Here is a 26,346-nt window from a genome sequence, read left to right on the forward strand (position 1 = left end):
ATAGTTACAAAGTACAACTATACAGATATCTACTAGAATTCTTATCTTTGGCAAAAAGCGGAACACTGAAATTACTTGCCTTGGTGATCAGTGAGCTTTCTCACCTTCCAAAAGGTAAAGAGGTGTGCTGTTGATTCCATTCACTAAGGAAGTTTGGATCACCAAGCTGAAGTATTTAGGACCCATAAAAGAAAGTAACCATGTAATCCTCTAGTCAATTTATGCAAAATAAGAGAAGAAAAATAACACCCATAGAAGGGTACACAGAATTTTAGGAAGGAAGACTACAGATGGTTCAGTATAATCTCTGGGTCTAAAAGACCAAAAGAGAAAGAGTCAACACATTAAGAGGCTCTGAAAACAATTTCTGCATCCCAGCAGTGATACTGTTGAAGAAGAAAAAGGAACCTAAAGATACTGAAGAGGCCATACGAGGAGTTCCTTCTAAGTTAGCACATATATAGTACAGAGAAATAGGTAGAAAGCATACCATAACCAAGAAAGAGATGAAAGAATGGTGTGAATATGTAATCACATAATCTAGAAAGATGAAAACTTAAGCCAAAACAAAAAGCTAAAGGCAGTTTTCAAGTTGTGTTCAATGGAAGGAAAACAGAATCTGATATTTAAGGTTGCTGGTAAAATACTTTTTTTCTGTTTTCACCTTCATGCATCCATTCAACAAATCTACTATATGCCACTCCTATGCCAAGTACTAATCTAAGCCTGTAGGACACAGAGATGAACAAAATGAAGTCCTTGTCCTGGTGCGTCTTACATTCATCAGTCTTCCAATTTCATATTGAAAAACACAACATATTCTCAAAAAGGTGAACTGAAAGATAAAAGGAAAGAGTTTTTAACTGCATTAAATGAATTCAGATCTTTTGGTCTAGATAAAAACCCAACCTAAAAAGAGAAGATCTTCAGGATGAGAAACCTGGCCTATGTTGGCAGTATTTGAAACACAGAAACTGGTATACCAAGGACACAAAAAGTTTTTAATTTTGAAAGAAAGGAAGGTATTTTCTGTAAAGCATAACCCAGTGAACTTGGCAGTAAGTGGCAAGACTCTTAAATAGATTGTGAAAAGTTTATGTTTTTAGGAAGGCAGGGGACTGTGAAGAGAAGGGACTGACTTAAAACATGTCATAGTAAACTAATGTTCCATTTTTGGAAAATAGTACTAGATATGAAGCGGGGCAGGGTGGGGACATAGAGGGTGGGGTACTGCTTATGCTGTACATCTGGAGTCAGCTTGGCAGTTTATGATCTTTCTGTAAATGATGTAGAAATTGAGGTCGATGATAGGTGCACCTTCGTAACTGGTGGAAGGATGAACAGAGGAGACGAGACTGATCAGTATGATGGAGTGTGGCCTCAAGTGGAATGCTTGAGGACATTTCATTCTAAACCCTGTCCCTTTCAATGTTTTTGTTAATGGAACTGACTGAGAAAACTGGCTTGCCAATAAAAAGGATACTGCTCAAAAGGAGTAGGTAACAAATATGTTAAATGACAGTTTTGATCACTAAAAGAATGAAAATCAGGATTTAAAAAAAAAAAATTTGACAGGGGCGCCTGGGTGGCTCAGTCGGTTAAGTGTCCAACTTTGGCTCAGGTCATCATCTCACAGTTTGTGGGTTTGAGCCCTGCGTCAGCTGTCTGCTGACAGCTAGCTCAGAGCCTGGAACTTCTTCAAACTCTGTGTCTCCCTCTCTCTCTCTGACCCTCCCCTGCTCACGCTGTCTCTCTCTCTCAGAAATAAATAAAACATTAAAAAGAAAAAAAATTTGACAGTGAATGTCAAGTCCTGCAGGAAAAGCCAACAAAGGGTATACAATTATACTCAAAACCTGAGTGCTTGCCATGCCCTGGATCAGGCAGTGTCCTGTGCTCCAGGAATACAAATGGTACCCATTTTTTAAAAATCTTACAGGGTGTGAAAGACACTTACAAATCAAAAAGATAATACAAACAGGTTAAAAGCCACAGATATGCACAAGATGGATGAAGAATTAGGGTAAAGATAATTAGCTTCATAGAGACAGCTACATTTCATCTGGTTCTAAAGGTTGAGTACTTTTTGATCTATCATTAAGAGCAGGGCCCATTATTTCATGTGAAGATAACACATATAAAGTTAGAAAGCCGTACAGTATGTAGTTGAAATAAATAAATTGGGACCAGATTTTAAAGGGTATTGTTATGCTAAAGGTTTTGAAATTAAAACTAGTATTTTCACAGTGCCATATTCTATGAACTAGTGTTCCTGCTGGATATTGATTATTGAAAATTTTTCTGCTCTAAGGTACATCTGAGAGGGTTAAGCAGGTTTATTTTAATGTGAGTTAAATAAACTTTAATATGCTAATATGAATTCTGAATCTCTAGAAACAGGATCTATAGTATTTCCCAAACTTTTTTTTTTAATGTTTTATTTCTGAGAGAGAGACAGCGTGAGCACAGGAGGGTCAGAGAGAGAGAGGGAGACACAGAATCCGAAACAGGCTCCAGGCTCTGAGCTAGCTGTCAGCACAGAGCCCAATGCGGGGCTCAAACCCACAAACTGTGAGATCATGACCTGAGCCAAAGTTGGACGCTTAACTGACTGAGCCACCCAGGCGCCCCTTCCCAAACTTTTTTGACCATAGAACATATAAAACATTTCTTAAAAGGAGATAATGGTGAACTCAGAAAATTTTATGTAGAGGAATGGCATGATTTGAATCTGGTTTTTTTTTCTAAAAGGTAGTTTTTCCCAGCTTAGATGATAGTCCTGGAGGATGAGGTAGAAAAGAATGAGTGCTAGGGGGTGACACTAAAATTTGGGAAACCAGATAGAGAGAATGTTGTCAGAGCAAGAAATAACATGAATTTTGGACTAAAGGAATAGCAATGAATGTTTCAATATTTAGGAGAAAAGATAACTTTCTAAAAATAAAAAAACATGTAAAGGATAAACTATCAGATCTTTGTGACTATTGGGATATAGACAAGAGGAAAAAAGTGTTGATTCTGGCATAAGTGTCTTAGTTGCATTCAACCAAGGTAAGAAAGGCAAGACAAAACGGATTTATTGGGGGTGATTACATTTTGAATATATGTACATATATTTAAGGTGCTTTGGGGACATTTAGCTAGAGGTGTCCAAGGCAGATTATTGTGTATACAGATATAGGGACTAGCAAAGAGAAGTAGGCAGAAGAGAGAGAGACTTTTTAGGTCATCAGCATTATAGGTGATGGTTAAAAACCATGGGCATAAGTGAAATTACTTAGAGAATATGAAATGAGATACCCTGCCATGCTCCTGTATAACATATAAGTTCCAAGTGATAAAAAAAAAATTTTTATATAAAAATGAAACGCTGAAGATTTTATCAAAATCTTAGGAAAAACCTAATTTTAAGCAAAATCCAGGAACCATCATTACATGTAACTTTTAAAATTCTATACAGGAAAATCACAATAAACAAAGTCAGCTGTCTAGGAAATAATCTATTTTTATATTTCCTATAATATTCTGTATTTATATTTAACAAAGACCTACTGCTCATATTGAAAGAGCTTTTATACATATCAGTAGGAAAAAGACTAACAACCAGGTCAGAAAATGTTGTTGAAGGCCATGAACATGCAATTAACAGAAAAACAAATATAAATGGTTTATAAACATTCAAAAAAAGTTTAACCCTTCTCACAAAAACAAATCCAATTAAAAACAATAAGCTACCATTTTTACCCTTTATATGATTAAAGGTCAAGATTGGACAGGAATTAAGAATGTAGAACAGTAGGCACCCTCAAATACTGCCAATAAAAAGAGAAAATGCTACACTCTTTGGAAGGCAGTTTGACAGATTTACAATAAATGTAAACCCACACATCCTTTGACTCAGTAATCCCACTTTTGTTATGTGGCCCATTAACCCATGGTGGGAGTACTATGCAGCCATTCAAAAGAAGAAGGTGGAGCTTTGTGTGGCATTATGTGTCAATATCCAAGGTATGTTATTAAGTGAAAAAAACAAGGTTCAGGATAGTGAGGGCATTCAGTATGTTTCCATAAGTAAAGAAGATTATACTACGATTCATATTTGGGCACAGAAATTTTCTGGGAGGATACACAAAAAAAACTAATGATGGCTTTCATGGAAAGATAAACTGAGGGGTTCAGGCTAGAAGGATTTACCAAATACATGGTTACTTTCCAAAAAAAAAAAGATAAACACACCAAAACCAAAAAGATGGATGGGTTCTGTTAGGAGTTAATTTTGCTATTTTTAAAGGTTTTTGCTGAGAACAGTAAAAATCTGTTAGAATTGTCTCAAGGGGCTTTTATTATATGCTTAAGAAGAAATGAGGTAGTCACATGACCTCTCCAACTTCGTTCTGGTTATTGTCAATTTAAAACACTATTCACCTCTGTTAAAATAAATGTCAATGGTATGATATGTGTGTGAGGCCAATGTACACATTACACACAAGCTCTTTTTCTCAACTGTAGGAGTTCCAGTTTCATCTGCTGTTGCAGGTGTGGCAATAGGATTGGTTACCAAAAACAATCCTGACAAGGGTGAGATAGAAGATTATCGATTGCTGACAGATATTCTGGCAAGTATATCCACATTTTCAAATATTTAATAGTGAAGATTATGTATTTTTATAAACATTGTATATTTGGAAGAATAATAGTACTTGAGAAATAAAGCTGCTTGTTCTTTCTTCCTCTGAATATTAGCCTTGGATTTTATAGGATGCGAGTCAAAATATATATATAAACAGTATAAATATCCATGATGGCTCACTTTAGGGTGATCATAAATGAATCCTTATGCATTTATATGAGGAACATGATTTTAAAGTGATTTTCTGATGAAATGGTTGTAACTTAAAGTCATAAATTAGAGCAATAGTTAATATAGAAGACACTTTGTGTTTAGTTTCAGAGGACATGTTTTACTTCTAAAGCTATATTTTTATTCTTCTACAGTAACTGGGTAAATTTTATTTTTCTTTAAAACTATATCAAAATTTCTCAAATTCTTTCAGGGAATTGAAGATTACAATGGTGACATGGATTTCAAAATAGCCGGCACTAATAAGGGAATAACTGCATTACAGGTATTTTGAAACCTTTTTTGTTTCACTTTTATAATACTAAACTAATACCATGAGTCCATATTTATATAATTTTTTGGCTTTTCCATCTTAGGCTGATATTAAATTACCTGGAATACCAATAAAAATTGTAATGGAGGCCATTCAGCAAGCCTCAGGTAAGCTAAGCCAGTGTGCTTGCTTCTCTTTTCATCATTGTTCATTTGTTCATGGCAACTATAATTCCCATTAGGCTTATTATTAAAAATGGGCTTATTATAAAACACTCCTTTAGAAATGAAATTTCACGTAACAACCTTTATGAGAGACCACAGAAAATTCAATTTTTATAGAATTTATGGAGAAAGGGGATTATAAGTAGAATTGTAAAGGTAATGAGGATATGAAGAGGTTAATTATTAAGCTAAAGAATTTGGATTTGGGGGCACCTGGGTGGCTTAGTCGGTTAAACATCCAACTTTAGCTTAGGTCGTGATCTCACGGCTCATGAGTTTGAGCCCCACATCGGACTCTGTGCTGACAGCTCAGAATGTGGAGCTTGCTTCAGGTTCTGTGTCCTTCTCTTACTCTGTCCCTCCCCCCACTTGCACTCTTTCTCTGTCTCGAAAAAAAAAAAAAAGCGGATTTTACTCCCTAAAAACTAGAATACTGTGATATCTGATCACATTTATTTTATATACAGTTGACCTTTGAACAATGTGCTCATACAGCAAGGTCCACTTATATGTGGATTTTTTTTTAAGTTTACAACAAAAGCATTTGTTTACAACAGCAAGGCATTTATTTTCTACTGCCCATCCAGTCTCCACCCAACCAAATAAAGGCATCTCACATAGAGTTCAGGCCTGCTGTACTCTTGAATATCCTGAGAGGCTTTCTGAGGCCATCAGCAGCCCCCTGGGGGTCCCATAAATGGGATGGGCTACAGATCACCCAATGTGCTGAGAGGCTGGCAGAAGCCTGGACTGAAGGAGGAATGTATCCACAGGACAGGACAGTATGGCGTAGGGAGTCCTTGCACGAAGTCTTTAGTGCTTGCGGGGTTGTGGAGGAACCCACTCCCCACCATGGTACCTTGGCCTTGAGGAACCCCTGGAGACCAGTGTCCTCACAAGTGGCCACAGGTGTCAGGTGAATGGCCTTGGGACAGTGGTACATGCCCAGGCAGATAAGGCAACTATACTTTGTCTCCACACAACTGTTGCTACCTGCAGGCCACCCAGAGTTTGCCACTACTGAGCCTAGGCCATCCGGCTAGAAAGCTCCACCAGTCTAGGGGGAGCCCCCATCCCAGCTAAGCTACCTAACATACCTATGTACAAATATTTTTCAATAAACAAACATGCAGTATCGTAAATGTATTTTCTGCTCCTTATGGTTTTCTTTTTTCTTATTTTTTTTAATGTTTTTTATTTATTTAGAGGGAATGGGGTAGAGAGGGGAAGAGAGAGAATCCCAGGCAGGCTCCATGCTGTCAGCATAAAGCCCAACCTGGGGCTTGAACTCATAGACCATAAGATTGTTACCTGAATGGAAATCAAGAGTTAGATGCTCAACTGACTGAGCCACCCAGGCACCCTATCCTATGGTTTTCTTAATAACATTTTCTTTTCTCTAGCTTACTTCTTATTATAAGAATACAGTGTGTAATACACGTAACATACAAAATGTGTTACTTAACTTTTTTGTTATGGATAAGGCTTCCAGTCAACATAGGCTATTAGTAGTTAAGTTTTGGGGAGTCAAAGTTCTACACGAATTTTCTATGCAAGGGTGGATGTGTAGCTATAATTTTTACAATGTTTTTATCTCTTGTAGTGGCAAAGAAGGAGATCTTACAGATTATGAACAAAACTATTTCAAAACCTCGAGCATCTAGAAAAGAAAATGGACCTGTTGTAGGTAATACATTAAAATTATTAATTCTGTGATAAGGTAAACACTAATATGTGAAAGTATATTATTATTTTAAATTTCCTTTAACTCCATACATAAAACAGAAATATTATAAATAGTTAAAATGCTTTAAATTTGGGGAGATATTTTTAGATATTAGAACTTTCAGAAACTGTAGTCAAATAACTATTTATCTGTTTCATGTATTTTTACACGTGTTTAGGCCAAAAACAAAAATCTTGTCTGATTAAGACATGTTTTAGGCTCATATACATATATGAGTTATTTACAGTTCTGTCTATACTACATTTCAGAAACCATTCAAGTTCCATTATCAAAACGGGCAAAATTTGTTGGACCTGGTGGATATCATTTAAAAAAGCTTCAGGCTGAAACAGGTAAGAGTTGTATGAAGGGGTTTTAATGCTAGGCCACGTAAGAGTCCATTTCTTCTCTGTTATGATGCTCCAAAAATATGTTTGAGAAACGAAAGAACAAGAGAAAAGAAAGTAACAATGACATGTCTTTAAGTTTTCTGTATGCCGCCTCTTAATAAATCAGCATTCATCCTTAACTGTATTCAAGAAGGACGACCTAGAATTCATCAGTTTCTTTGCAACAATTTAAAATTGAACATTTAGAAAAACGTTTAGTTTAGTTTTCAACTTTAGAGGATTTTGTTGTAATTTTCTATTCTGTTTTTCACTTAGTCTTATTTAGTCTATTTTACTTAAAGAGTATGTATAGAAATAGTATACTTTGTTTTTCTTGGAAACAGTCTGAATTACCTAGCACTTACCAGCTTTGAGGTGATTAGGGAACATGAGAAGCAGAGTTGCCTTAGCCAGCTTTTTAGTTGATAAACTGACATGATTTCATCCCTCATCCATCTATCCATCACTCTAAGGGGTCAGAGAAAGGTGAAAAGGTGAGGAAAACACTCTAGTATGGTTTTATTCATAATTAAGGGAGCAAGGCCAAACCTTCTGAAGTTAGAACTTATATATGCTTTCTCCTGCCAAACTCTAGGCTCCAAGAGCCTAGGGACAGTGACTCACTGTTGTTTCCCCAGGGCTTAGCACAATGTTTGATACATAGCAGGTGTGCAATATGTATTTATTGGTGAATGAATCCTGTCATTCCTAATGCAGTGACTAAATGTAACATAACCCTGCCCAGCTATTTATAGGTCAATCCCTTGCTGTCACATCTATTTTCTTTTTAAGTTTATTTATTTATTTTGAGAAACGGAGAGAGATAGAATCCCAAGCAGGCTCCATGATGTCAGCACACAGCCCGATGTGGGGCCCCAACTCAGAAACCATGAAATCATGACCTATGCCAGAACCAAGAGTCAGACGCTTAACCAACTGAGCCACCCAGGCACCCCTCACATTTGCTTTTAAGACTGGACTCCTCTGGAATGAGCAAGTTAACTTAATATGTTAAATTATCTTTTTAAAAGGAGTAACTATTAGTCAGGTGGATGAAGAAACATTTTCTGTATTTGCACCAACACCCAGTGCTATGCATGAAGCAAGAGACTTCATTACTGAAATCTGCAGAGATGATGTAAGTATACATCTTATAATAGTTACTTTTTTTCTATTTGTTGCTGTTTCTTAATCTTACGACTTATTTTCCACTTGCAGCAAGAGCAGCAGTTGGAATTTGGAGCAGTGTATACTGCCACAATAACTGAAATCAGGTAATGCTTTGCTGGTTTTTATAATATTTATAAGTACATGTTATACTTATGTACTTTGCAGTATGTACTTTGAAAGTATAAGGTATTTAGATTTTATGTCCATTGCTGTAGAATCATTATTTTTAAGATACATTTTATTTTCTATACTAGTTTGTTTTCTCTCTTTTTTTTTTAACGTTTATTATTTTGACAAAGAGAGACAGAGTATGAGTGGGGGAGGGGCAGAGAGAGAGAGAGAGGGAGACACAGAAACCAAAACAGGCTCCAGGTCTGACATGGTGCTCGAACTCACAGACAGTGAGATCATGACCCTGGGCCAAAGTCAGACACTTAACCAACTGAGCCACCCAGGCATGCCACTAATTTGTTTTCAGTAACGTGATTCTGCAATTAAAGTTATATTAATAGATTCTTATATCTGAATTTTCTTGAACCAAATTTTCCATCATTTAAATTTTTTAATAGTAATTAAACAGGCCCAAAATAGACCTAGCAATATTTCCTTTTTCTTTCTTCTTTCTCTGGTAGTTTCTTGTTGGTTTATTGTAAAGATAGTAGTCCTTAACCTAAGGAGCACAGTTTTTTAAATGTCAACTTCAATATCAGTTTTCTTTATCAGCTGAATAGTTTAATTTTCAGAATGAGAAAATCCACTAAGAAGAAAAAAATTACATCAGATGTAGCCTGAATGTTCAAAGTGATGTGAAATGAATAATAAATATTAAAAGCCAAAGGAGGGGTACCTGAGTAACTCAAAGCCAGTTAAGTTTCTGGCTCTTGATTTCAAGTCAGGCCATGATCTAATGGTTCACAGGTTCAAGTGCCTGTGTTGCCAGCATAGATTCTGATTGGGATTCTTTCTCCCTTTGTTTCTCAAAATAAATAAATAAATGTTCAAAAGTAAAATAAAATATTTAATGTCATTTCAAAACATTTTGGGACATATTATGAAGAGAAATACAGAAAAACATACAGTCAAAAAGATTGTCACTACACAGTTTATCTTTGTCTGTACTGTGATTCACAAGTATTTAAATACAGGGTGTATGTTCAATTGAAAATATAAGATAGAAAATCCTACTTTTTTATAGTTTGTGTTTTTTTACTTTGTTCTCATATGAATACATAATCAGTTTGATTATCAGTGGATACACAGATATTACTATTTTAACTAGGCTTATTTCCTTTTCAGAGACACTGGAGTAATGGTTAAACTATATCCAAATATGACTGCAGTACTTCTTCATAACACACAACTTGATCAACGAAAGGTAAAAAAAAAAAAAAAAAATCAATAAATAACTTGATTATTTTTAAGTCCTCCTTAAAATAATCATAGTGAAATTACCTGGGTTGATGAGGATTGTGTACTTTGTCTACTACTAGCCTAAAAAAAGAAAACTGAAAATGACAACAGTGTGGCTGACAAAAGGTTTTTTACACTCTATAACACAGATGTTTATATTTGTCCTTTCATGATGGAATAGAAACACTTGAGTGTTACATCTAGAGTTAACATATGGCAATTATCTAAAATTATCTAGTTGTAGCCCTGTCTTGACAAATTTCTTGGCCAACTAACCATGGCAAGGTAAAGCTAAGAATATTAAATTATTCGGGGCACCTGGGTGGCTCACTCAGTTAAGTGTCCGACTTCGGCTCAGGTCATGATCTCACAGTTCGTGGGTTGGAGCCCCACGTCGGGTTCTGTGCTGACAGCCAGCTCAGAGCCTGGAGCCTGCTTCAGATTCTGTGTCTCCCTCTCTTTCTCTGACCTTCCCCTGCTCACGCTGTCTCTGTCTCTCAGAAATAAGTAAAACATTTAAAAACTTAAAAAAAAAAAAAAGAATATTAAATTATTCAAGACAACTATGTGGGCAGAGAATAGGAGTGTTTTGTTTACCAAATACTGAATCATAAAGCTATACAGAATAAAGCAGTGTATTACTGACCTAGAAATAGACAGTATGTGCAACAGAAAATAGAGACCAGAAATCATCCAGGTATATGCATGGGAACATAATACATTCTAAAAGTTGGATTTTCAGTCCGTGAAAGAACAAAGATAGTTCAATAATTCATATTGGACTAGCTGGTTTGATACCTACTCTTTTTTTTAAATGTATATTTATTTTTGAAAGAGACAGTGCAAGTAGGGGAGGGTCAGTGAGAGAGGGAGACACAGAATCTGAAGCGGACTCCATCTGAAGCAGGCTCCAGGCTCTGAGCTGTCGGCACAGTGCCTGGTGCTAATGAACTGTGAGATCATGACCTGAGCCAAAGTCATTTAGCGGACTGACCACCCAGGTGCCCCTGATGTCTAATTTTTTATACCAATATCCCATCCGCTTTGAGGAGCTAACTGTTAAAAAAAAAAAAAAAAAAAAATTAAGGTGGGGGAATAGGGTTGAGGGATGACACTTAAAAGAAAATTGATCCCAATTTTAATTATTAGTTTTAATAATCTTGGGACTGAGGAAGTAGTTTTCAGCATATCAAAGCCAGAAATGTAAATGAATTGATAAAATTTGATCTCTCTTTTTTTTTTTTTTTTTTTTTTTAAATGTTTATTTATTTCTAGGAGACAGAGAGAGAGACAGCGTGAGCAGGGGAGGGTCAGAGAGAGAGGGAGTCACAGACTGAAACAGGCTCCAGGCTCTGAGCTGGCAGTCAGCACAGAGCCCGACGCGGGGCTCGAACCCACGAACCGCGAGATCATGACCCAAGCGAAAGTCAGACGCTTAACCGACTAAGCCACCCAGGCGCCCCGATCTCTCTTTTTTTTTTAAAGTATATGGCAAAAGGGTGCCTGAGTGGCTCAGTCGGTTAAGCATCCAGCTTCAACTCAGGTCATGATCTCACGGTTTTTGTGTTCGAGTCCCATGTCAGGCACTGTGCTAATAGTGCAGGGCCTGCTTCATATCCTCTGCCTCTCTCTCTCTTTGCCCCTCCCCAGCTCACACTCACACTGTCTCTCAAAAACAAATATTAAGAAAAAAAAAAAAAGTATGTGGCAAAATTATAATAAAGGCTGAAAGGCAAGTAGCAACTTAGGGGGGGAAATGTATATAACATGAGAGAGGTTTCATATACAGAGGGCTTATAGGGATCAATAAGAAAGATCAATAGCAATAGCAATTGTTTTAAATACACATAAAACATTACTATCTTTCAGTTTCAAGATAGTTGAAAATTCCCAGTGTGGGTAAATATATGGGAAAACAAATGGACATTCTCATACACTTCAGACACTGTTGATAAGAATGTAAATTGGGGCAAACATTTGGACAGTGTTTGGTAAATGTGTAGGAGTACCTTTGGCCCTAGAATTTCAATATTAGGACTTTGTTCTGAGAGGATAATTTGAGTAAATGAATACATAATTGTTGAAACTACAGTTGCCTACAGAAAGGTTGAAAAATAATACACTGAACACCCATATACCTCACACCTAGATTCAATCATTAACATTCACCAGAACGGAAAACATTAAATGACCATCTTTAGAGGATCAAACAAATTATATAGTTTGGATACTCTACTGTTGCATATATTGATGTAAAAAGATGTCCTCAACATATTATTGAATGAAAAGTTAACATACTATATAAGATAAGCTCAGTAAGGTCCATTTTTACAAATGTAAGACACACTAAGTAGACATTTGAATAATTACATTAGCAGTAGTGATCTAAAAGTAGAGAGGTCTTTAGTGATTTTTGCTATCATTTGAATACTTATGTATTGTTTTAAGTGTTTATCAATAGATTTTATAATCAGAGAAAACAGTAAAGCTGTTTCCACTTAAAAAATGTGTACTACTATGGATATTAGGAAATTATATACAACAACTAATAGATGAACATGTTCTCTTTCAGATTAAACATCCCACTGCTTTAGGATTAGAAGTTGGCCAAGAAATTCAGGTACTTGTATTCAACTTTTTAGCCTTCAAGTTATAAAAGTATATTATATTTGAAGTTTGACTTTTTTTTTTTTCAAAAAGTAAGCCAAAAGAATCAAAGCAACAACTGTGATTTATTTATATGCTGTGCTTTTTAAAATTTAGGTTTGCTCTTAAATAGACTCACTAAAGATATAAGATGCAATTCTTTCCCTTAGGGAGCTTATAGTTTAGTTAGAATAGTTAGCCCCCTTTAGAGCTTTTAGAAATACATGAGGTCAGCAATGGCTGTGCAGTGATTTGCAGACAGGACAGGAGAACCCTGAAAGTGTAACTCTCTTGAAGGCCTTGAATGTCATATTTGAGGAGTTGAGACTTTAATTGCTTCTATACTGTTTAAGGCTAAAAGTTTTTGAGTTTAATGAAAGCCATCAAAAGACTTTTCTATAGCTCTTTTTGAGTGGATAAAGGAAGTCATTGCCAGTCTGGTGTGGTTTGGTTTTTGTTTGTTTTGTTTTGTTGTTTGTCTATACCACATTCGTTCCAGCTACACCTATCACCCATGACCTGGGTAACTAAGGTTTCTAGTTTATTCCCAGTCTGTAGTCCCATTGTTCAAGTAGCTTCTTGGGAAGAATAGAAAGTAAGACATAATTATCTGTATAAGGTGGGGTTGTTTTGTTTTGTTTTTTACGTCGGAAGGGACTTTAAAACTGCCACAATTCCCCCAGACTTGTGTAAAGTCAAGCCAAATAATCTTCAGTGTGATAGTTCTTTGAGAAATAGTGTAAATGGCCCAAGCATAATCCTGTATAGTTTGTAGCACCGTTAGGCTCAGAAATCCCTTATCTAGAATCATTCACCATGGCTTTCACTGTCCTTCTAGTATAGGGACCTGGAAGGCACAGATGAGTCTAACAGAAGATTATAATTGGGCAACTAAATGCCTGTCTCTTCCATTTTTATAATCACTATTTAACCAAATTATATTTATTAGCATATACCTCTGCTTAGCACTGAGTTATGCTTTCAACAGACAAGTAAAAACATTAATCAGTGTTTTATTTCCACCATGTAAATTTAAATATGTTCTAATTTGGATATCGACCACTGTACTACAACTTTCAAAGTAAATTTGTTTCTTTAATATAGGTGAAATACTTTGGACGTGATCCAGCTGATGGAAGAATGAGACTCTCTCGTAAAGTGCTACAATCCCCAGCTACAACTGTTGTCAAAACTCTGAGTGACAGAAGCAGTATTGTAATGGGAGAATCTATTTCACAGTCATCCTCTAATTCTACCCAGTGATTTGTTTTTTTTAAAGAGAATTCTAGAGTGATATTCTGTAGAGCAAAATTTCAGTAGTGTCTTCTAATGTATAGATTTATATATAGTATAAACATATTCTAATGATTTGTATTAAAATGCTCACTTTATGTGGTCTATTTTTTTAAGAGTTGCTTCTATTCTCTTATTTTTATTTATATTATAAATGAATAAATATTAAAACTAAACCATTTATACATCTTTAAAAAGATTGCCCTTTAGTTCTATAATTCTGAAATAACTTAAAACCTTAGAAATAATAGATAACATTTGCTACTGTAATGGATCTCTTCCTACATCTTCTTTTTCTTCTTAGTATACATTCTCGACAGTTTGCCCTTGCTCATCTAATGGTTCATCTCTGCACAAGTGCTGTACTTGCCCACAACTATTTCACAAGATGGAACTTGCCATATTCAAAGTCAGTTTCTTTAGTACAGTTACCAGATATAATGAGGAAGGAGCAAATGTGATGTTTTTTTAATGATATACCATCTTTTAAACTGGTCAAAAAACCATAAATGTAGTGGAATAAATATTATAAATGGGATCCTAACTAGAATGAGGGAGTACATTTTTCAAATTTAGGAAATATATCTAAATTATTTAGAAAATGTAGAAAGATCATTTACTCATCAAAAAGAGCTAGGTCATTTTTGGAGTGTGTATATTGCTAACATATAGATGTTCCTGGTGTAAAGGATGGAAAGACCATGATTTTCAATTAATGTTTGAAACAGTACTATATGAAGACTATTGACATAATTATTAGTAATAGCTACAAAATGTTCATTTCCATGATTTCATATATCACATAATTCCACAAAAAAGTAAATAGCTCATGGAAGTCATAATTTAGAATATGCAATCCTTTTATAACTCTGATAAAATGTATATTCATGACTCATAGTTTATAAAATATTAAAAATTTAGTTGGTCAAATATTTTTAAATATGTGTATTTAAGTCCATAAATATGATTATATAATAAGTAAATATATATTAATATAAATAATATATAATTATAGTATGGTAGGCACATTTTCTGAAATACTTAAGATTAATTGAAAATGACATTAAATGTAAATTATATGCTTTGTACATTTGATTTTTTCTAATAGTGACAAAAATCTTTCACTTCGCACTTTGCCTTCTAAGATATAAACTTTAATGGTAGAATTTCAAAATAGTAAGTTATATTTTTCTTAAGTTTTCTGTTTTCTTTTTCAAAGGGACTCCCAACTACTACTGGGAGAAAAATGAAGCTAGTTCTTAAAACTTTAGAGACCAGTGTCCACTAAGTGTCCACAAAGTGACAATACAGACCACTAACAAATCACCAAAAGATTCCATTTCCATTTAAACCAAGAGCCTACACTATATGTCTGAATTTTATTTTTGTCCTTGTTTAAATCTTGGTAGTTTTCGCTACTTTCCATGAAGTACTTCTAAAAATGTAATTAAGGGGCACTGGGTGGCTCAGTTGGTTGAGGATCCAACTTTGGCTCAGATCATGATCTCATGGTTTGTGGGTTCGAGCCCAGCATCCAGCTCTGTGCTGACAGCTTGGAGCCTGAAGCCTGCTTCAGATTCTGTGTCTCCCTCTCTCTCTCTGCCTCTCCTCCACTTGTGCTCATGCACACGTGCTTGCTCTCTATCTCTCTCAAAAATAAAAAATAACCATTAAAAAAATAGAAAAGTTTAAAAAAGATTTTTTAACTAAAATTGCAATTACATGCTAAAAACGCTATAAGAACTAAAATGGAAATGCCCATCTTTGGTAGGTAGTCCAATATAGGCACTTAACAAAACTTTTTCTTTAATATTCTTAGTTACTGATAACCCCTGCTCATAAATTAGTTTTTATACAATCATTTTTTCTTATTATAGAGTGTCTTACACTTCCAGATTTAAGATAGTAGTATAAATATCAGTATCTTTCTTAGTTCGATTCTGCCAAGCATAGTATTCATTTATTCAGTATTTACTATGTTCCAAACACAATGTGTGCAGGGGATGTATTAGTAAACAAAACAGATGAAGTTCCAATGCTCCTTCTAATGGATAGAAACCAACAGTAAAGAAGTATATAGCATGTCAGCTAGTAGATGTTTAAAGAAAAACAACAGGGTAAAGGGATAAGTGATTAAGAAAAGGTACTATTTTATGGCACAAAAACACACATAGATCAATAGAACAGAACAGAGAACCTAGAAATGGACCCACAAATACGTGACCAACTAATCTTTGACAAAGCAGGAAAGAATATCCAGTGGAAAGAAGACAGTCTCTCCAGCAAATGGCGTTGGGAAAATTGGATAGCGACATGCAGAAGAATGAAACTGAACCACTTTCTAATACCATACAGAAAGATAAATTCAAAATGAATAAGAGACCTAAATGTGAGACAGGAAACCATCAAAATCCTATAGGAGAAAACAGGCAGCAACCTCTCTGACCTAGGCTGCAGCAACTTCTTACTAGACATGTCTCTGGAGACAAGGGAAACAGAAGCAAAAATGAACTATTGGGACCTCACTGAGATAAAAAGCTGCACAGCAAAGGAAATAACAAAACTAAAAGGCAACCAAAGGAATGGAGAAGATGTTTGCAAATGATATATCAGAAAAGGGTTAGTATCCAAAATCTATAAAGGACTTACCAACTCAACATCCAAAAAACAAATAATCCAGTGCAGAAATGGGCAGAAGACGTGAATAGACACTTTTCCAAAGAAGACATCCAGATGGCTAATAGACACATAAAAAGATGCTCAACATCACTTATTATCAGGGAAATACAAAGCAAAACCACAATGAGATACCACCTCACACCTGTCAGAATGGGTAAAATTACAACTCTGGAAAAGGTGAGGATGCAGAGCAAGGGTAACACTTTTGCACTATTAATGGAAATGTGAAGTGGTACAGCCACTCTAGAAAACAATATGGAGTTTCCTCAAGAAACTAGAACTAGAACTACCCTATGAACCAGCAATTGCACTACTAGGTATTTATTGAAAGAATACAAAAATGCTGATTCAAAGGGGCACATACGCCCCAATGTCTATAGTAGCACTATCAATAATAGCTAAATTATGGAAACAGCCCAAACATCCATCAACTGATGAATGGATAAAGAAGATGTGGTGTGTTTATGTGTGTGTATATAGAAATGGAATCTTACTCAGAGATCAGAAAGAATGAAATCTTGCTATTTGCAACAATGTGATGGAACTGGAGTGTATTATGCTAAGCGAAATAAGAGAAAGACAAATATATGATTTCACTTGTGGGATTTAAGGAACAAACTGCTGCTCCTGCCCCTTAGCTCCTCAGCCCCACAATGGGCATCCACAACGGCGAGTACGACTATTTCTTCAAAGTTGTCCTTATTGGAGATCGTGGTGTTGGAAAGAGTAATCTCTTGTCTCCATTTACTCAAAATGAGTTTCACCTCGAAAGCAAGAGCACCATTGGAGTAGAGTTTGCAACAAGAAGCATCCAGGTTGATGGGAAACAATAAAGACACAGATATGGGACATAGCAGGGCAAGAGCGATACCGAGCTATAACATCAGCATACTATCGTGGAGGTGTAGGTGCCTTACTGGTTTATGACATTGCTAACCATCTCACATATGAAAATGTAAAACGATGGCTGAAAGAACCGAGATCACACTAACAGTAACATTGTTATCATGTTTGTGGACAATAAGAGTGATTTGTGTCATCTCAGGGCATTACCTACATATGAAGTAAGAGCTTTTGCAGAAATGAATGGTTTGTCATGCATTGAGACTTCCACTCTAGACTCTACAAATGTAGAAGCTGCTTTTCAGACAATTCTGACAGAGATCTACCGCACTGTTTCCCAGAAGCAAATGTCAGACAGACGTGAAAATGACATGTCTCCAAGCATAGGGAAAGGGAAGGAAAAATAAAAACAAGGAGGCAAATCATAAGAGGCTCTTAAATACAGAGAACAAACTGAGGGTTGTTGGAGGGGAGGTGGGTGGGATGGGCTAAATGGGTGATGGGCATTAAGGAGGGCACTTGTTGGGATGAGCACTGGGTGTTATATATAAGTGATGAATCACTGGATTCTACTCCTGAAATCAATACTGTACTGTAGGTTAACTAACTTGAATTTAAATAGATAATTTCTTTAAAGATTAAAAAAGGAAAAAAAGGTGCCATTTTAGATAAAATGATCCAGCGTGGGCTGAGTACATAATATTTAAGCAAACACCTGAATGAAGCGGAGGAAGATGTGCCACTATTCTGGAAAAAGAATTCCAGATAAAGGCACTAATGACTTCATATTCACTTGGTATTGTAAGATATAGAGTAGGCTTTCCATTTTATAAACCAATTTAACATAGTATTCCTTAATTCTGTGCCTTCTCTTCACCAGAATTCACAAATTTTATTAAAGAATAGAAGTCAAGAGGAGGCCGGTGCAAAGTTATATTTCAAAGCACTTAATTGGGCAAGAATATGTTTACTTGCAAAAAGAAGGTAGACAATGAGATCATGTTTAAGTTCAAGAGTCTTTTATAAAATTCTAGGCTAGTGATAGTTGATACCAGGTAGATAGGCAATGTAAATGAAGAGTCAGAATGTGTCTTGGTATCAAGGAAGAGAAACCAACATAAGCTAAAGCAAAAGAGGGAATTTATCCCAGGGCCATGTATTTGTTTCACAGAAGCCAAGTCACACTCCGTGTGGCAGACTGGCACCAGGACCGCTAAGTCATTATGAACTGAGGCAGTTCTCCCCCTACATTTGTTTTGGAGTCTCCTGGCCTTTCATTTTACTTCTTTACACACAATATTCTTCTATGCAAATGTTAACGTAATGTATTTATCATTAATTGATTTGTGGATGTTGACCATACTTGCATCCCTTAGATAAATCAACCTCGGTCATGATGTCTGTTCCTTTTTTTTTTTTTTTTTTGGTCTATTTATTTTTGAGAGTGAGAGAGACTGAGCACGAGCTGGGGAGGGGCAGAGAGAGAGGGAGACAGAATCTGAAGCAGGCTCCAAGCTCTGAGCTGTGAGCACAGAGCCAGACACAGGGCTCAAACCTACAGACCACGAGAATGACCTGAGCCAAAGTCAGAGGTTTAACCAACAGAGCCACCCAAGTGACCTTTGTATGATCCTTTTAATGTTGTTGAATTTGGTTTGCTAATATTTTATTGAGGTCTTTTGTATCTATGTTCATCAGCATTATTGGCCTGGCCTGTAATTTTCTTCTCTTGTGGTATCCTTGTTTGAGAAGGCTAAGTATTACATCTTTGAATGTTTGGCAGAAATTCACCAGAGAAACCATCTAGCCCTGGACTTTTGCTTGTTGCGAAGTTTTTGATTATTGATCCAATCTCTTTGCTAGCAATTGGTTTATTCAGATTTTCTATTTCCTCAAGATTCAGTCCTGGATGATTGTATAGTTCTAGAAATTTATCCATTTACTCCAGCTTGTCCAGTTTGTTGGCATATAATTATAGCAGTCTGTTAGAATCTTTTGTATTTTCATAGTATTAGTTGTAACTTCTTTCTTTTTTTATTTTATTTATTTGACCCTGTCTTTTTAAATTTGTGAGCCTACCTAAAGTTTCATCAGTTTTGTTTATCTTTTCAAACTCTTCATTTCATTGACCTTTTCTGTTAACCTCTTTAGTCTCTCTTTCATTTATTTCCACGATGATCTTTATTATTTCCTTCCTTCTACTAACTTGGGCTTCATTTGTTCTTTTACTACTTCTTTTAGGTAAAGAGTAAGCCAGATCCACAGGTAGCAGCTCTCAAGGTATGTAAATATATAGCCTTGTGCTTCAATCAATAAAACCTGCTGACTTTCAGACCAGGAAATCTGGAGGTATCCCCAGGGTAACAACTGCAAAACTTACATAAGCTCCTTTCTGGGAGGTATCAATGAGCTGTTATGTGGCCATGGGAGAGCACTAATATGGTTATCTCCCTGCCCATCTTCTGAGGGCATCTGTATAGCTTTTGAATATATGGCAAACCTGATTCCTGCCCCTCAGCCTAAAGCTCTAGGATAAGAAAATGTGCCTTTTTCACATGAACACTAGGGATACATTTCAGTCTACTGTTTGTGTAGTGCCTTTGGGGTAGTAACCTGTCAAGGACCGACTACTTCAGTCCCAGGGGGTCCAGAAACACCATCTCACCCTGGCCACCAGAGCCATGTGCTCAAAGGGTGTCCCTTGTGTGGGCTACATATGCCCATTGGGTGGCAGGGTAGGCCATGGAGGCAGGGCACTCAGCTGGAGCAGGGTAGGCCTTAGCTGGGCAGAGGGTGTGTGTGTGAAAAAATGTCAATGGACAGGACCAGTCCCAAGGCAGGAGAATGCAAAACTGGTGTCTGTTAACACCTCTCCCCCCAGAGAATCCCAAAAGGTTCCTGTCTCTCTGGCACATGCTGTAAGATTAGCAAATGAGTGGGGCACCTGGGTGGCTCAGTTGGTTAAGCGTCCAACTTTAGCTCAGGTCATGATCTCATGGGTTCATGGGTTCAAGCCCCATGTCGGGCTCTGTGCTGACAGCCAGCTCAGAGCCTGGAGCCTGTTTCAGATTCTGTATTTCTCTCTCTCTCTGACTCTCCTGTGCTCACTCTCTCTCTCTCTCTCTCTTGAAATAAATAAAACATTAAAAATTAAAAAACAAAAAAAAAGATTAGCAAATGAGTCTCCTAAGTATATGGTCTGGGCATCTTTCAAACTTACTTTTGTGCTGGGTCCTAGGATGAGTGGGTCTGTACACAAGCCCTTTAAGAGTGGATTTTCAGGGCACCTGGGTGGCTTAGTCAGCTAAGTGCCCGACTTTGGCTCAAGTCATGATCTCATGGTTGGTGAGTTCGAGCCCCACATTGGGCTCTGTGCTGACAGCTCAGAGCCTGGAGCCTGCTTCAAGTTCTGTGTCTCCTCTCTTTGCCCCTTCCCTGCTCACACTCTGTCTCTCTGTCTCAAAAATAAATAGTAAACAAAAAAAAATTTTTTTAAGTGAATTTTCCATTCCCTAAAGACCTCTGGTTCTCCTGCAGGTCAACCCTGTCGGTTTTCAAGGCCAAGTGCTTTAGAGGCTCATTTCTCTGATGCAGTTTCCAAGGGCTGGGGTGCCTAGAACACAAACACCTCACACCTCAGAAACAAGCTCTGTATTATGAGATCCTTTCCAGTCAGTGGTCTCTGTCCTTAGTGGGCGTTTCTTGTAAGACCATGTATTGCTTCTCTTACCCATCTCAATGAGGCTCTTTTATCCTTTGTTTTAGAGATGCTGTTCAGCCAGCTTTCAGGTCCTTTTCAGAGAGAACTGTTTCATATGTAGCTATAAATTTGTTGTGTTCATGGGAGGAGGTGAATTTAGGATCTTTCTATGTTACTATCTTGAACCTCCACCCTATACACTATCTTAATACATTATTGACAAGATCTATTAGGACCAAGTAGATCTGTGGGAATTCAAGGATGGTAAGAATAAGAATATATAGTTAATTCATTATAAAGATAACAAAAGAAAAACTATATGATCACTACATGTAGAAGAGGCAATTTATAAAATTTGCACAAAAGAGTTTAAAATATTAGGAAATGTCCTTAACTTGATAAGTGGTATCTCAGAAATTAAGAACTTGTATACAACACTGGAGACATTACCATTAAAGTAATGTTTTCAGGAAAAAACCAATAACTACCACTATTACTATCATTTAGTATTCTCAGGTCCTAATCCACAGAAGATTAAAAAGAGGTTGAGAAGAAACAAATACATTTGCAGGCGATCTAAAAGAAAAAACAAAACAAAAAAAACACATTTAAATTATCACAAAACAACTAGTTAGAACAAGGAGGCAGTAATCAGATAAGTATGCCAAAATACAAAGGTATCTTCTCTAGGAGTCAAAAGCTTCCATGGTGTAAGCTCATTACTACTCTACTGTTTTCCAAGCTTTGAAGAGCTATCTTAGCCGTTAAGTATGCCCCATCCCCTCAGGTCCTGACCTGGGTTAAGTCTTCTGTTTCACAGGTATCCCAAGTCAATAAAATCTTAATGATCCAATCTTAACATCCAGCCTCCTTGATCAAGGACCCTCAAAATCCAATCCCAAGTGTACTCCTCTGGTTCCTTGCTAGTACATCCTAGATGATTATTTCAATTCAGTGTGTAATCTCTTCCCCCATTATCAGATTTAACCCTAGCTACCACAGCCTCTCAGCTAGGAGAAAAAATGAGACCAGCTACAGAAAGAGGTCTTTCTGTAAGGAGATGGAATTGTTACTTCTCACTAGGATATATGAGCCACTTTTGCAATTCCTGAGGGTTCGGGGGTGTCTGCAGAACCAAATGTTCAGGGGTACTCCCATTGTAGCAGTGAGTCACACACAGAGTCAGGACATTGAGGCTTTTCTTTCCAGGAAGCATCTTTACTCGTGCTGGCATGGGATCAGCAGGATAAGACCCAAAAAGCTGAGCCCTAAGCACAGAGGAGCTAGGGTGGGGGAGTTGCCTTTTGTACAATTTTGCTCCTTTTTCTCCCATATATGGTAATATACAGTCTGAATGGGCAGTCTATGTTACAGAGTTGTAAGGAATGTCACGCACACACACATAATTTGACTTCCCTTGTCTTAAGGTTTTCACCACAGTACCCCCCTCCATTTATGCTTGGAACCCCTATTTTGGGTCAAAGAGCATCATCTTGGTTTAGAGATTTATATCTCCAGAACATCATCACATGCGCGGCCGTTTTCCTTTCAACCATTAACTCAGTGAGGCTGGAGACAAACCATATAACTAGGAGAGCTAGGCAAGGTAGGATTAAGCAAGCTCTCAAAATCAAGAGGATAATACCTATGAGAGTTCTGAATCCAAGAGATGAAAATAACCCCCAGGGTCCCAACCTTAGCAACCCTTCTCATTCGATCTGTGATCTCCTATATGACTTTTCCTTCATCACCTATCTATAGGCAGCAGTTGCTCAGGTTAAGCCTTCCACAAAACAAGCAAGTAATCTAAGTTCAAGCAATTTTGATAGATAGCATTGTGCATTTTGGCTTGCTGCTTGGCTAGTAAGTTAAGATCTCTGGCAATTTCATTTGTTATAATTTCTAGTTGCTTGCAATCGGACTCTGCATTTTAGCATAAATGGGAGTGCAGTAGTCCCAGGACCCATCCTCTGCCCAGGACCATAATATTGGATTATACGCTCAGGAGGCCATTCATCATCTTTCCAGTTGCCAACTTGTAGGGCACGTCGTTTCCTCTGAGTCTCCCTATCCCCATAAACTTAGACTCCCAAGTGTTCCCCTCTGGCAAGTGGGAGCAAGAAAAAAGATAGATGAATAGCTCCCAGCACACATGACCCTGCCCAGCCTAGGGGGAGTATGGTATAGGTTGTCCTTCCACATATCCAGTACAGTCCACCTGGGGCCCACTATTTGATGGCTGTGTCGACATTGTCCCAGGCCTCTTGGAGATGAGAGAAGTTAGACAAGGGGTGGGGATCTGGCTCAAGGTGATCTGGAGACACCCACCATTGGGTTTCCTGGGCGGCTGTATTATAAAATCTTTGGCCTAGGCACATTAAGCTTCCAACAGAGATGGTGAACTTTCTCCCCCCGCCCCCCAACAAAACAGGCAAGGCAGTTTTTCCTCAATAACTGAGGTTTTGAGGAGCCAAACCCTGATAGTAGGACTGGGGTATTCTGTCCCATTATAAGGCTCGCAGGGATCCAATTCTCTAGCCTCCCATGGCCATTGACCTCCCCACCCCCCCACTCCCCATGTTGCTTCCCCTGCATACATAGCAAGAAGAGATCTTTAGAGTCTGGGCTATAAAGTCTCTGCTAGGGCTAGAAACAAGTTCCTTGCTAAGACTGAAATGGGTGGGGGACTACTTCTTATTTCTTCATAGAAGGATTGGAAGGCTTAATGAAAGGTGGTTGGATGGACAGTAGTAAGTGACTCTCTTGAAATGTAGCAGTTCTTGGATCTCTGCCTTGCCCATGAATCCAGATGCCAATTCAGGTGCCCCATTGCCATTTGGAATCTCCTGAGTTGATGGTAAAATTAACAGGGTTATAGGCCTTTGGTTGACAACCTGATGTAGCAGCCCACTTCTGAAGGAGGGCTGTTGTGCCTTTTCTCCAAGTAGCCCATGAAACACACCTCCAGCTGGGGCATAAAAACTCAGGTGTATAGGCACATAAACCATTTTCTTCACACATGTATTTGTCATTAAGTTGGTATTACCATTCCCCATCTAAGCCTGCACATGGTATATCAAGAGTCTTTGGGACTTCTATGACAAGTGCCTGCTTTTATCGTATGACAGATGCCTCTGGGCCAGTATCTATAACCGCACATACATCACAGAATTGACACTGGTCATTTGCAGTTAGCAATTTGTGTCCTGCTGACCAAGCTTCCCCCACCCCCACCCCTCCTTGGTAGGATTAGACTTCTAATCAATCTTCACTAGGGGAGTATTGTGGGTCAAAGCAGTGTATTGACTCCCATTGGCAGATAGAATAGGTGGTCTTATTGTGTCTTCAGGTCCCAGGACTTTTCCTTTGCATGAGAAGTGGGTATGGTACAGTCAAGTCTAAGTGACTCCCTGGCCTGACCTGGTTTTGTGACTACATGGGTCACATGATGAGGAATCTAGGTCTACAGAAGGGGTCCAGATTAGAAGCAACCAATAACAACAAAGCATCCTATCCACAAAGGGAAGGTGAGTGGTAACAGAAACCTCTCACACTTCCAGTTGGCTGGGATGGTCTCTGCCAATCCTATGGTGAAAAGTAGAGCAAGAACCACAGTTAACAGCGAGAAACAAGGGGTGGCAGTGCATTAAATTAAGGAAACAGATCTAGAAAATAAGGACATTGTATTTGTTCCACCAGACTGTCGACTCCTCGTCTGATTAGTCAGATTCCAGAGTGACTAAAGCAGGGCTGCAGTCTCCCAGAGCCTCTGGATTTGCAGATTGCTTCATCTGTGTGGTCAGCTTGCATGGCGTTGAAGGATCAGGAATGCACCCTCAGTTTTAATATGCCAGCTTCACTATGCTGTGTTGAATCCAGAGACCCACTTCGGCTACCTTTACTGCAGTAGGGGTGGACAAAATGACAGTGAATGGGCCCCTCCAGAGGGGTTTTAGGGGTTGGATATTCCACTTCTTCACCCAGCATCTCCTGGTTTAAAGGGTGAGGGTCTGTGGTCAGACTCACAGGTAATCGCTCCCTAACCCAGTGGTGTAAGGTAATTAGAGTAAAACCAAGGATCCATATCTGTTGCCTCAGGGTTAGATTGCCTACCTCATTTAGATTCCCCCTCTACATCCTTGATAATGTGGGGAGGGCATCCATAAGGGATTTCATAAAGGATGAACCCTCTTTGCTTACTGGAGCTACACGTGATTCTTAACAAGACGACTGGCAACACCTGGTCCCAGTGTAGGTGGGTTTCCTGACATAGTTTACTTAATTGTAGCTTCAGGGTTCAGTTCATTCATATCACCTTCCAAGAAGTCTGGGTTCGGTATGCCGTGTGTAACTTCCAGGTGATCTTTAACCCCTATGCCACCAATCGCACCACCTCCACCATGAAAGCTGGCCTGTTATCTGACCCTATAGTGATAGGGATCACAAATCAAAGAACGATTTCTTTTTTTTTTTTAATGTTTTTATTTATTTCTGAGAGAGAGACAGACAGACAGACAGACAGTGTGAACAGGGGAGGATCAGAGAGAGAGGGAGACACAGAATCCGAAGCAAGCTCCAGGCTCTGAGCTAGCTGTTAGCACAGAGCCCGATGCGGGGCTCGAACCCACGGACTGTGAGATCATGACTTGAGCCGAAGTCAAACACTTAACCAATTGAGCCACCCAGACGCCCCAAGAATGGTTTCTTTTAGAAGTTAGGACACTTCATGTGCCTTTTTTGCACAATTAGGGAAGGCTTCCACCCAGCCTGAGAAAGTGTACACAAAGACCAATACATATTTACAGCCTCTGACCCAGGGAAACTCAATGAAGTCCACCATCATATTTTCAAATGGGGTTCCCCCAACACTCTGCACCCCAGGGACAGCCTTGGGTCCCTGACGTGGGTTATTCCAGCCACATGTTTCACATTGCTTGCATACTGCTTAGGCTATGCAGGAGAGTAGAGGGACGTAGAAATGTTGGTTCAATGTAGTCTCAAGAGCTGTCCCGCCAATATGGTTTTCCTTATGGAACTGCTTGACAAAAGCTGGAGCCAGGGCCTCCTCAGGAATTGCTATTCGGCCATCTTCAAATTTGCACCATCCACCTTGAAGATAGCTTCCATCTTCAGTCTTAAACCAGGTACTCGC

General features: G+C 38.0%; 1 protein-coding gene and 1 pseudogene across 1 annotated transcript in view; both read left to right on the forward strand.

Annotated features, from left to right (window-relative positions):
- Positions 1-14,077, forward strand: part of PNPT1 (polyribonucleotide nucleotidyltransferase 1) — a 44,957-nt gene extending 30,880 nt beyond the window's left edge. Inside the window, exons 19-28 of the mRNA XM_077766491.1 lie at positions 4,510-4,616; positions 5,055-5,126; positions 5,218-5,281; positions 6,942-7,025; positions 7,334-7,417; positions 8,485-8,591; positions 8,672-8,727; positions 9,920-9,998; positions 12,606-12,653; positions 13,784-14,077. Of these exons, the coding sequence (XP_077622617.1) occupies positions 4,510-4,616; positions 5,055-5,126; positions 5,218-5,281; positions 6,942-7,025; positions 7,334-7,417; positions 8,485-8,591; positions 8,672-8,727; positions 9,920-9,998; positions 12,606-12,653; positions 13,784-13,942 (860 nt within the window). The 3' untranslated portion in view covers positions 13,943-14,077. The remainder of the gene's footprint in view (positions 1-4,509; positions 4,617-5,054; positions 5,127-5,217; positions 5,282-6,941; positions 7,026-7,333; positions 7,418-8,484; positions 8,592-8,671; positions 8,728-9,919; positions 9,999-12,605; positions 12,654-13,783) is intronic.
- Positions 14,078-17,304: 3,227 nt separating this feature from the next.
- Positions 17,305-17,858, forward strand: LOC144233371 (ras-related protein Rab-11B-like; annotated as a pseudogene).
- Positions 17,859-26,346: the final 8,488 nt, after the last annotated feature.

The sequence above is a fragment of the Crocuta crocuta genome, unplaced genomic scaffold (genome assembly GCF_008692635.1).
Source record: "Crocuta crocuta isolate KB4526 unplaced genomic scaffold, BGI_CrCroc_1.0 scaffold113, whole genome shotgun sequence".
NCBI lineage: Eukaryota > Metazoa > Chordata > Mammalia > Carnivora > Hyaenidae > Crocuta > Crocuta crocuta.